At 37.6% G+C, this 12,442-nt stretch overlaps 5 protein-coding genes across 5 annotated transcripts; all 5 read right to left on the bottom strand. All coding sequences in view use genetic code 12, as the record gives it.

Annotated features, from left to right (window-relative positions):
• Window positions 1-529: 529 nt before the first annotated feature.
• DASC09_053140 (uncharacterized protein) lies at window positions 530-922 on the bottom strand (the record flags this gene model as incomplete). The annotated part of the gene is made up of 1 exon (XM_064998913.1): window positions 530-922. The coding sequence occupies one exon, from the start codon at window positions 920-922 to the stop codon at window positions 530-532; it is 393 nt and encodes a 130-aa protein (XP_064854985.1).
• A 2,110-nt stretch (window positions 923-3,032) lies between these two features.
• On the bottom strand, window positions 3,033-4,034 carry DASC09_053130 (uncharacterized protein; the record flags this gene model as incomplete). The annotated part of the gene is made up of 2 exons (XM_064998912.1): window positions 3,033-3,334; window positions 4,013-4,034. 2 exons carry the CDS (start codon window positions 4,032-4,034, stop codon window positions 3,033-3,035), a joined length of 324 nt encoding a protein of 107 aa, XP_064854984.1.
• Window positions 4,035-5,218: 1,184 nt separating this feature from the next.
• Window positions 5,219-7,357, bottom strand: DASC09_053120 (uncharacterized protein; the record flags this gene model as incomplete). Its single annotated transcript, XM_064998911.1, has 1 exon — window positions 5,219-7,357. One exon carries the CDS (start codon window positions 7,355-7,357, stop codon window positions 5,219-5,221), a length of 2,139 nt encoding a protein of 712 aa, XP_064854983.1.
• Window positions 7,358-7,707: 350 nt separating this feature from the next.
• On the bottom strand, window positions 7,708-8,880 carry DASC09_053110 (uncharacterized protein; the record flags this gene model as incomplete). Its single annotated transcript, XM_064998910.1, has 1 exon — window positions 7,708-8,880. The coding sequence occupies one exon, from the start codon at window positions 8,878-8,880 to the stop codon at window positions 7,708-7,710; it is 1,173 nt and encodes a 390-aa protein (XP_064854982.1).
• Window positions 8,881-9,447: 567 nt separating this feature from the next.
• Window positions 9,448-11,763, bottom strand: DASC09_053100 (medium-chain fatty acid-CoA ligase; the record flags this gene model as incomplete). Its single annotated transcript, XM_064998909.1, has 1 exon — window positions 9,448-11,763. The coding sequence occupies one exon, from the start codon at window positions 11,761-11,763 to the stop codon at window positions 9,448-9,450; it is 2,316 nt and encodes a 771-aa protein (XP_064854981.1).
• Window positions 11,764-12,442: the final 679 nt, after the last annotated feature.

The following is a 12,442-nucleotide window of genomic DNA, read 5'->3' as shown; positions in this document are numbered from 1 at the left end:
ACAAAGTCTGTAGCATGTAAATTTCCATCGTCAGCTTTACTTTGTATAAAAAATTTCGATGGTTTTTCTTGGGAAAAATCCCAACACCAACAAGGTATATACACCCACACATAAGCTTACCAAGAGGGAAATGGCTGCCAAAAGCCGTCAAACAGGAGCATATGAGATGGTTTTGCATCTTTTTCAGTAGTTTTGGTATAGATATTATATTCATAAAATATTCATGGGTTATGTCAGGATTGGATATTAACAGTGATAAATACATTATTAAATTTGACACATTTAGAATAGCTTACAATTCGGAAAGTGTACTTTGACAGACACCTATATATTCAAAAAAGAAAACTCACCGAGTAAGAAGAAAACAAATTAGAAGATTTACTTCATTAGAAACCATCAACAACATTTAATAGCAGAGTGTAAGATAATATAGCGGGGGGAATAAACCAGGGGTAGAAGAAAAAAAAATAAGTAAATCAAAAATTAGAAACGTAGCGACGATGATACACGTATCTTTTATACCAAACGTTCAATTGTGCTTGCTATTCATGTTATGTGTGTAAGAAGTATCCATTCCATCATTTGGATAAGGTGAGCTATGGGAATTGTTGGAAATAAGGGCTTGGGAATCATCGAATGGATTTTCCGGCTTGTGGTTGTTAGAGGGCACGTAGACTGGGTCGATCTCACGGACAAAAGCAGGTTCTGCCAAGGGAACGAATTCTTGGTCAACCTTTTTTGTAACTCTCTTTTTCTCTCTAAAGTGGTGAACGATCTTGTATGTGATGACAATAACTAAACATAGCACACCGACACTTAATAAAGTAATGGCGATGATACGACGAGTTGTGAAATAACTGTTTCCATTATTCAAATAGTCGTTGATAGATTCCCTTGATTGAAGTCTCTGAAGGTCAGGCATAATTTATAAATTCTTGGCTATTTATATTATTATTCTTTACGGATAACCAGGTGGCGAGATCTGGTGATATTTTTTTATGATCTTCCCAAGTGAAAAAGTGCTCACTATTCAAAGGCGACAAAAAAAAAAGGATTTGAAAAGGGGGTTATCTCCAAAGATCCAAGGATTCGTTTGAGTTCCTTTGCCCACACGTGACGTATGGCATATGATTGGTAGACGGACTCATTAAAAGTAATGACTATTAAGGAATCATAAAATTTGGAATGTACTCCGAAATAATAATATGGTGATTCTTTACTTTAATATAAGGAGAATGTAACACTGGCGTAGCATTTTGGATGAGTTTTTGTTTTAATATTTAAAATTTTCACAACATAATTTGTATATGAATGGTCCGAAGAACAAAATGTCAACTTAGGAACCATCATAAAGCTATAATAATAAGCAAAACTCCCATGCCGCAAAAATAACAAGTTATGATTCCTTATTAGCTACATCAGTCCCAGTAATAAATAAATATTTTCGCCTCCTAAATGATTGAAACTTCTTTAAGTATTCGTTGTATAACGCTTATTAACACCATCCAATCACACTCCTTTATTCTTGTTAGGTCTTCTAAAATTGTTCTGAGGAGAAGTACATGTAATTTATTTCACAAAAAGCACAAAGAGCTCTCCTCTGAATCTGAATCTGAATCTAAATCTGAACCTGAATCTGAATCTGAATTCGGTACATAAAGCTCTATTAGCCACGGAATGCAGTCTAAATTTTAAAGCCTTTGGTTTTTTATTCCATGTTTGCTTTATTTACTTATGAAGAAACTGTAATACTATCTTGACTTTTTATTAAAATAATATAAAAGAAATAGGCTATTAAGTAACTCTTTAAATAGATAATAAAAATAGAATAGTAGTCATAAGATAAGGAATGAGATGAGGAATAAGATGGAATAAGTTCAGGAATAAGATAGGAAATAAGATAAGAAATAAACAAGTAATCAGATAGAAAATAAATACTAAGAGACTACTTCCCCAAATTTATTTTATCTTCAGAAATTTTTACAGTTAAACTGCTCTAAATGAATCTTGTGTCCATGTAGAATTACAAGAAGAGAAAATGCTTTGTGGAACTAGCCGCACCATACTGTTTTCCAGAGAGTTCTGATTATTCGAATTCGATGAGTAAAGTTTTGCGCTACTAACCGGATAGTTAAATAATCACTGAAAAGTTTGAGAACTCACCACAACTTTATCACTTATATCATTTGTTCTGAGATTAGAAATTGTGGCCAGTGGCGAACGTCTTTCAGGAATCATGGAATGAAACAAAAAGGGAAAATATCAATTTTGTAATTATAATGAAAGAGATAAATAATTTGCTTTTATGGAAGATTATATGAGTCCTCTAAATAATTGAAGGAAAAAACTTCAAATTCTAAGTATGCATTGTGGGCCTTCAAATTGTGAGGAAAAACGAGTCCAAAATTCGATAACTACTTGTCTCAGTAAATTATTTGAGATTTATTGCAGAATAAAATTCATTGTTTTAATGAAATAAATTCAATAAATTGGCCAAATATAAATATATAGTATATATATATATATTATATATACTGCTCCAAGGTCCATATCTTTCTTGCGCCTGCCTATTGTTTGTTTCACTGCATGCTGAGCGCACCAACCAAGGTGAAATTGTTAAAAGGGAGGAGATATATAATACTAATAATAATAACAATAGGAAAAAAAGAATATAGGCTAGATAAAAAAAACAATGAATATATATTTACTGAGTATCTTCAAGAGTTGAATATTTGTTTTCTTTTGTCGGCGCCGAAGGCTACTCAAAATTAAAAGCTTTTCACTTCTAGATCTGACCATTTTCAACTAGTCTGTTTTACAAGCAGAGAAACCCAAATTATTATTGAAAGTTTTCACCACTCAGAAAAGCATAAGGATCTGGAGCCTTATTAGCTTGCTGTGCTCTCATGTTGATGAGGCACATGAATCGGTTCCATACTGTTGTGGTTCAGCAACATCCAAATTCGCCCGTACAAAGTTGGCCATGTAGATATACCAGTGTTAAAAAACTATGACAAGTTACATATCTGCACTCACTCTCTAGCCAAAGTTTGATTGTCTCCGCTGTTGATTGTATTAGTGTAAGTAGTATCAATATCATCATTGGGATAATGTTTGCTTTTGGAATTATTATAATCAATATTGGAAATAAGGGTTTGGGAATCTTCATCGAAAGGAGTTTCCAGTCTGTGGTTTTTGGTAGGCACGTATATTGGGTCGAGATTTTGGACAAAAGCAGGTTCTGTCAAAGGAACAAACTCCCAAAGATCCGTCTGGTCCCACACCCACGTGGGCTGTGACGTACAAACGGTACTGAACTTATTGAACGTAGTTACTATTTAGGCATTATGAATCCTAAAAATATAATGCACTGCTTCTTTTCTTCAATATAATATGGGTCTTACATCATGTCAGGCTATTCTAGATATGGCCCTGTTTCAATATTCAAAATTATCATAACATAACTTGCATACGAATGGTGCTCAGAACAAATCACTCTTAGAAAAAAAATGCTCTCCAAGAGAACTAAATCGAATCAGAAGTGTTAACCTGAAAGACATCTACATGTAGAGCCCAGTTAATAGGAAGTACTTCCACAGATTAAAGATAGCGTATTATGAATCCCTAGCTAACTGCGCCGGTTATGGAAATAGATCAACACTTTTGTCTCCTAAATCATTGAGTTAATCGAAACTTCTTAAAGCAGCCTTTCTATAACGCTTTTTAAGTCCTCCATCCAATCTCAGTCCTTGATCATTGTTTCTTCTCTTGAAACTGTTCTGAGCGGCGGCACATGCAATTTCCTTCACAAAAATCTCAACGCCCCTTCCCCTGAATCTGAATGTGGCGCATAAAGCTCTCTTGACCACTGAATGAACTCAAATTTCAAGCCTTAAGTTCCAAAACATTACCAACTGGGGGCAATATGCAGATTTTTTTTTTCTCCGACTAGTCTGTCAGAAATAGCACACAATCTTTGGATAAATCAAACATTATGAATATGTTTACATACTGGCTATCTGGAAGACTTGCATATTTGATCTTTTCAGCAAACGCCTAAGCAAAGCTCAACGCGATAGTTTCTCACCTCTGGATCTAGTCATTTTCAACTAATTTTTTTTTTGCAGGCAATAACAACCCAAATTATTGCGCAACTCCGTAGAAGAAAGTGAAAGAAATGTAATCTTGAGAAAGGGAAAAGATGATAATAATAAACGGAAGGTATGTGAAATGCAAGGCGGAGTTTTTTTTTTTTTTTTTTCAAAAGGAAATCTAACATCATGAAACAATGCAAAGAGTGACAGTAAGGCTTTTAACGATGGGAGAGACCATTGGAAATAGACATTCTGTTGCTGATGCATTTTTTTTTCGGGTGTCGGAAATGACAGGACATAATAATCCCTTCTGCAAATTATCGCCACTCAGTACTTTTGAGAACCATATGGATTTGGAGCTTGATGAGCCTGGTGTTGATAAGGCACATAAATTGGCTCTACTTGTCTTGTGTACTGTGGTTCAGGAGCCTGTAATTTTTGAAAGCCTCGTGTTTCATGTCTGGAGCAGCAGCAACAGAGACTGCGAAGACAAGAGTCAACACAGCTAATGGCACAACAAAAAACATTGACGATGCAACAAATGATAACAAGAGCAAACAAGGAACCAACAACAATAATAATAATAGCAACAATCTTGCATGTAGAGTTAGCCATACAGGTATCCCAGTGTTTAAAAGACTGTGCGAGTGACAAACTAGAACTCAGATCTCTAGCAAAGAGAGCAGCGGCTTTTGGATCAATGTACATGGTTTGGAATATATCGTAAATGAATTAATCTTCACAGAATTCTTATAATAGAGATTTTTTTCATCTTTTCTTCTTTCTATTGATATACATTTCTGCCAGGTAATCAAGGGACATCCCTCTTTTTTATAAGGCGAGCCCCAAACGAAATGAATTCTTGGATAACGGTGAGAAAGAAAAGCTAAATGCGCGCCTTGTTTTAAGGCTGAGCAAGTGAGTGAGTGAGGTACCGGATCTACAGCTTTTCCTTTTTTTAGATATTTTCTATTATTAGAAAGCTAAAAGACTATTGGCACACCAGGACAAAAAAGTAAATATAAATATATATGTATATACACATATATAAGAGGAAGAAGAGGAAAAATCAATATAACACCTGCACATGAAAATGATAAAGATCTAGGCTCACTAGATCAATCTCATGGCTGAACGGCAAACCATTTCCAGATTCTGGCTTTGCAATCACCAGAACCGGTAGCAAACATACCATTACCAAATACTGGATTGGCAGAAACACTAACGCTAATGACCGAGTTACGGTGACCTTGCAACATCAATAATGGAGTACCACTTGTCTTCTCCCAGAAAATAACCCCACGATCCTTGGAACCAGACAAAATGTATTTTCCACGAGGAGAAGCACAGACACTAAGAACAAAGTCTTTATGACCAACATAGGTGATTTCACAATTGGCTGGGGCCTTGCTAGTACTGCCACCAGCAGCACCATTTAGAGACCACAATTTCACTGTAGTATCCAAAGACCCAGAGGCTATTTGTTTACCTTCTCCGGTGAACATAACTGAATACACAGAATCCTTATGTCCGTTATCATTTTCATTTTCGCTGTCAAGGCGCTCGACAAGGAATCCGGTAATAGCATCCCAAACTCTAACAGTACGATCGAGTGACCCAGCAGCAATAAGTTTACCATCAGGAGATACCGCAACGGTAGTAACGCCATCTTCAATAGTCAATGTTAATTGAGTCAAACCGGAAGTCAAGTCCCAGATTCTAACTGTGCGGTCACCAGAACCAGAAACCAATTTACGGCCATCTGGGAAGAAATCTAAAGAGTAAATATCTTGCTCATGACCCTTAAGATATTTCGTAATTCTTCTAGTAGTCAAATCCCAAATTCTAATTAATTTATCTTCAGCACCAGTGGCTAAAAATTTACCATCTGGAGAGAAACACACCGATCTAATGTACAAATCACCACTAGAGGTACCTTCATTAACATTGCCATCGGATGCAGGAACACTGCTGTCCAATAAACGCGCAACAAGTTCACCAGTTTCAACACTATAAACCTGTGTTGTTTTGTTGCACCCAGTAGCCAAATATTTACCATCAGCACTAAATCTAACACAACAAACAACCGAATTATGATCCAAAGAATGAACAAGTTCAACGTCCATAGCACGAGGAACAGCTGGATTATACAACACATAATAATCATTCATTTGCTTTTTACGTTCCGCTGGAACGGACGAGACATCAAGATAATTGAGGAATGGAGGGATAGCTTTATTATGGGCGCTAAGTTGAGTTCCTGGTTCAGTCTTGACTAATTCTTGAGAGGAAGTATCAGCAGCTGTGAATGAGGCACCGCCAGTTGTAGTGGCAGCATTTCCTTCAGGAGCTGATGAGGCGGAAGATGCAGGAACCAGGGAAGCTGATTGTACAGGAGCAGATGCAGCTGAGGTAGGACCAGAAGCACCCACTGGAGCAGCAGCAGGAGCACTAGTAGCTGCTGGAGGCGGGCCGGTAATGGGTGCAGGAGGAGCGCCTCCTATTGGAGCACCAGTCGCAAGAGGTGCTAATTCACTACGCGGCTGCTGAGGGGTGTGTTGTTGGGTTGGAGGATAACTTGGGACATGGTGACGAAGAGGAGGAGGGCCTTGATAGCCGCCAGGAGGGCCTCCAGCTACAGAAGCACCAGGTGGAGGTGGTGGATGCGACAATGGGGTGCCGTTTTGTTGATGGTGAGCAGATGGTAATGAGTTTCCTTGGTGTTTTGGAGTACCAATTGCCTCATTGGATGCCGGCGGAGGACCAGAAACCCCTGGTGGTGGTACATTTGGGGAATTTCCGTACATTGGAGGCTTGCCATAGCTTGCCATAGGTCCACCAGGAGGAGGTGGAGGAGCTCCACCCAAGTGCATTGCTTGACCGGTAGGGGTTCTGTCTGAGGGGCCTTGTGAATGAGAAGCAGGATGCCCAGCCTGGTGAGCTGGGGGTGGTGGTGCCTGTTGAGCAGCAGCTTGCAGAGCCTGGATAGTAATCAATTGTTTATCCTTGAGGTCAAGTTCTTTTTTAAGACGGTATATTTCCAGTTCATAAGCATCCTTGATGGTACGATGAGCAGCTTCCAAGTCGAACACTGTCTGTTTAATTTTTTGTAGCTCGTTTGTTTGTTGATTAAATTTGTGGTCAGATTCATCTTTATGGAGACGATAGGCCAGAGCTTCAGTTCGAACATTTTCGAATTCTGCACGAATCCCATCAAGTAACTCCTGGAGACGAGTGGTTATGACAGGTCTTCCGTAGGACATTTCAGATTGTTTAGTAGTTAACGATTGCTGTCGTACTGGAGGTGAAGTGGCAGGTGCAAGAAAAATGATTATCTTTTTTTCAACCTTTTTTTTTTCTTACTTCCGGGGAGACACATGTTGTGTCGTGTTTTTTTTTCTTTTCTTTTTTTTTCATTAACCCATCATGGTTTTGCGGCTAATGCGGGTGAAGGATCATCAAAATTGAGTTATCTTGACGGCATACTATTGAAAATTGAGCAGTATTCAAATTATTGCTAGTTCCCATGGTGAGAAAATGACTCCTTTTCAAATATCGATACAAAAACCCAGTATAGATGCAAAATTCAACCATCAGGAACGCAATACTTGAACTATGATTGATAACTATAATCTTGGACAAAGTACGCAAGATCAATAGAATCAATTGTGTATTTTACATGTGAATTATTATCCTTGTATTTATCATTTGAAATTTTAAAACCATCTTTATGGCCCACTGGAGCATCAGGGTCCTTATCAGTGGAATTCGGGGTAGAAAAGCATGTGCCTAATTGTTGATATACTTTGAATTGTGGATCGTTAGTTGTTTCAAGTTCCAGAGCTTCAATTGAGTAAGAAACATCATTGAACGAATATGTATTTTTTTCTAACTTGGAGTATGACTGGTCAAGAGGCTTGTCTGGTTTTTTACTTTCCTGGGCTTTAATATGATCTCTATCGCGATTATTATTATCATTATCCATTTTGGAGACTTTTGCTCTCTTGGGCTGGGGCCCTTTGTTACAAGGTATTGGAAATGCCCCTTCATCATTGCTTGCCTTTCCATGAACCCTTCTCTTATTTGTCTTATTACCAGAGTTGCACTTAACGTTGATACAATATTTTCTAATGAATTTCATTAATGGCCCAATCAACTTTGGGCATTCAAAGTTTTCTTTCATCACAACAGAAAATGGCCAAGACACAACTTTGTCACAGTAAACAATGGGTCCGTCCATGGATTTTTGGTATAACAGAAATACGAGTCTATATTTGCCACATTTTGGAGTATGCAAATTTTCGAAAGGAAAGATGATGGCACCAACTTTTCTGAAGTCATTTTCTCTCTTTGCTGTTCCTGTCTTTCTAAGTGGCAATGTAAAATGAGTTCCGCTAAGAACACTGTTTCCTCCTAAACAATTTGAATCGATGGCGCTAACAAGGGGATGTCCTAATTCCGAACAAGGGAGAGCACCCACCACAACGAGGAATGTGGAACTAATAGTATTACGATCAAAAGCACAAGGATTAGCTAAAATCTCTATTATTTGCCTATTATCCGATGATGTTAATGGAAAGAATTCTTCGGATTTCATTGGTTGTGGCTTTACTTGATCAATACCATTAAACTGAACCTTGAGTACTGGAGGTGGGAAAATCGCATCAGATCTGGAGTATGAAAGTGTTGGACCAATATCAGTAAGAGTAGATGCCTGGTTTTTGGCTTTTGAAGTTTCTCTAGCGCCAAGTGGTTGTTGGATGATAACAAGCTCGTATTTTGACATCTAACAAGGAGGGATATGTGATTATATTAAGTATGAGTGGGTTAGTTGATCAATAGTACCAGGTTTAGATTTTATAGTAGAATGCGTCTTTTTTTTTTCTCTTTGTTTTTGAATTCAAATTGCTGAGAGCTGGGAGATATTGGAGATTTTTTGGAGACAAGTTTATTTCCAGGAAGAAACTGCTGTTTGGAGTGACTTGGGCGTTAATTTTCAAAATTTCTGCACCGGTTGCACAGAAGAGATACTTAGTTGACTTATTTTCCAGGACTTGGCAAAACTCAGGATACTAAGAGATTTTTGTTATCTTTCGAGTAAGATAAATAAGGGCGATATATCAAATATATTTATATTTACTTATTTTAAAAGTCAATAATCTTTTCATAAGTGTTAGTCTACTTTAAAGCTTATGAAAAAAATACAAAATTTAAGAATGCAACGCAAAAAATTTAATTTCATCATCTTAGTAATATCCCCATTTGCAACAAATTTTCTTTGACAAAAAAAAAATAACTTCAATGAGCTTTTGTGATCAGAAATGATAATGATAATGACAGTAATAATATATGTTTAAATTTTAGAGCCCTTAAGCAATGAGCCTTGAGAATATAAATCGTCTAGATCTTGCTTGAAACGCTTAGTGGCAACAATACGCTTCAATTTGAAGGTCGGAGTGACTGTGTTCTCTTCTACCTTCAATGGCATAACATCGGCCTTGAAGTTATGAATTTTTTCAAAGCCTTGCAATAAACTAGAGTCTCCTTTTTTCTTGGCTCCATTCACCATGATGTTCATTCTAAGCAAGAGAATTCTCTTCAAGGCCTGCGTGCGGTTCAAGTATTCAAACATCTTTGTCTCATTTGCATCTTGGCCATCAGTGCAAGCCTGACGCAATTCGGCCAAAATATCCGTTGGAATCTCCTTGGCATGTTTTTCAAGAAGGAAGTGCCGTAATATAGATGGTTCAAACCCAATTATGGACACAAGGTGAGATTTGAAAGAATTACCATAAACAAAAATTTGCGTCAACAATGGGCAATTACTGAGGTAGATGTTCTCAATGCGCTCCGGAGTAATGTATTCTCCCTGAGATAATTTGAAGAAATTCTTGACACGATCAATTATATGAATTCTTCCCTTTTTATCAATCTTAGCAATATCACCTGTATGGAAAAATCCATCTTTATCAAAAGCTTTCTCAGTTTCTTCGGGACGCTTATAGTAATATTCAAACACTTGCGGACCACGAACCATAAGTTCACCTTTTGGAATACCATCTGGATCGTCATGCACATAATTCATACTTGGTAAATCTCTCAAACACACCTCTGTTGTATTGCCAACGTGCCCCGAGCTTCCCAAATCATCTTCCAAGCCATGTGATATGTCCATTCCTCCCAAGGTTTCAGTAAGGCCATAACCTTGACCAGTGGCCACTGACAATGAAGCACGCAAGAAGCGCAAGGTCTCTATAGAAATCGGGGCACTGCCAGTAGTAATATATTCCATATTATCAAACCCTATAGATGCGCGGAGTTTGGAAGTATAAATTTGGTCGTAAATAAAGCGCTTATCCAATTCTGATTCTTTTGAACTTTGCTTTTGAATTCTCTCGTGGATAGTCTTTTTCATGACCGAGCCAGAAAAACGGCCTTGACGATCAATGAGTTCTTTAAGTCCAGCTTCAAGCTTAGTATAGACACGAGGCACAGAAATAAAATAGTGTGGTTTGATAATCTTTAAATCTTCAATCAAAGTTGCCACTGGAGTAGCGGTCTTTGGGAAACCAATGTTTGCACCAGTAATAATCGAGTACGTAATGAGTTGACGTTCATAGATATGACTTAACGGCAAGAAACACAAGTAGTTGACAGGATTCTCTAATGAAAAAGGATTGGCATTTTTAACAGTGTTACTAAATTGAAGCATAAACTTAATGGAAGCAATATACATTTTTTGAGGAATTACCACACCTTTAGGCATACCAGTAGTACCAGAAGTGAAGGAGATGGTATAGACATCGTCACGGCCTACCGGCGATAATTCGACAGGAAAATTTCTACCCAAGCTTTCAACTTGTGCCATATCGAATAAATTAATATCCAAATCACTTGCAATTTTGAAAAGGGCATAATCGGTTTGGATATCTAATTTATCCATGGAAATAATTACCAATAAGGTATCTAAGCTCTTGCTTTTTTCGAGTTTAAGAGACAATAACCTCATAATTTTATCCCTCGAACAAACGACCACCGGGGATTTAGTCAACCCCAAGATATAACTTGTTGATTCTGGACCAAGAGTATCGTATAGTGCGGTATTTGTCAAATTGAAAGCCTGGCACATCAAATCAGTGATACACCATTCTGCACGATTCGCGGAAAAAATGGAGACAATAAATCGGTAAGGCTTGTCATTGTTATACAAATCGAAGTGAGGCAAGCTTCCCACGATTTTGGAATTATAATGTTTATGCTTGGTAACCACTTCAATTAAACCAGAACCAAAATTGGTACGCCTAGTATGGACTTCTTTAGTAGTCTGAAATGTGTAAAAATCATCATAATCATTTGCCTTGGTATTATTGAAAAGACGTGTTCCAAAGAAATTCTTATCTGGCCAGATTTTGTTGACAATTTCAAAATAGGTGTAATAATTGTCAAGACGCTCATCAATGTAAGCACCAAGTTTTTCGTCTGGTTTGCAAATGCTATTTCGATAAACTGCCGAGTAACCATCTCTCATTGAGTTGGGAATAGTGTAAACTTTTGAATTTTGTTCAATAGCATCGCTCTGATCTCTACTGTAATGGTGATGCAATATCTCGATGAATGTTTCAACTAGATCGTCAGACACTGCTAGGGGCGTTGTTGAAGGTGAAGGCATTATGTTGTTATAGAGATACGCTAGCAAATATAGAGTGTCGTAATATAGAAGGAAAGGTAAACATTTTTATACAATTCACTCATCGGGAGCTCATACTTCATTCAGCAAATTGCGGAGAAGGGGTCGACACCTCTGGCAGTGGCCAGCTGCCCGCCCTCTCCATGTATCCCTGACAGCTGACAATATGTATCAGGACCCCATATCCAAACTTTCGGGAACGAATATGGTGTTTGAAGCGATAAATGTGATGGTCAAACAACCACCATGAGCAATGCGATGGGAAATCATTACAGCTAACTGTTTATCTATAAATTCCCCGCCTCCGCTTCTTCCGATTTAATTTTTTTTTTCTTTTTTTCCCCCAAAAAGTCACTTTTATCCACCGTGATGCATATCACCATCGATGCGGTCTCATAAAATGAATATCATACGAAAAGAAGAAAGAATCCGGTGATAGATGCCTTCCAAAACATTCAATTTAGTCATGCCACTGCGACCAGGGAGTCACCGGTAAATTCTTTATCAATAGGAGATTTTATGTTTCATGTTAACAGGTGACATACATGTACGTGTTAATGATGTGTTTTATGCAAAAACCATAGTTATCATCATCATTCTTCTTACCGGCTCCCACCAATCATCTCATTTAATCAAATACTTAGGTAAAATAAATATCCCT

This window comes from Saccharomycopsis crataegensis, assembly GCF_037102585.1.
Source record: "Saccharomycopsis crataegensis DNA, jcf7180000000087, whole genome shotgun sequence".
In the NCBI taxonomy this organism is placed as follows: Eukaryota; Fungi; Ascomycota; class Saccharomycetes; order Ascoideales; family Saccharomycopsidaceae; genus Saccharomycopsis; species Saccharomycopsis crataegensis.
The sequence above is the reverse complement of the archived record's forward strand: the minus strand, read 5'-3'. Positions and strand labels throughout refer to the sequence as shown.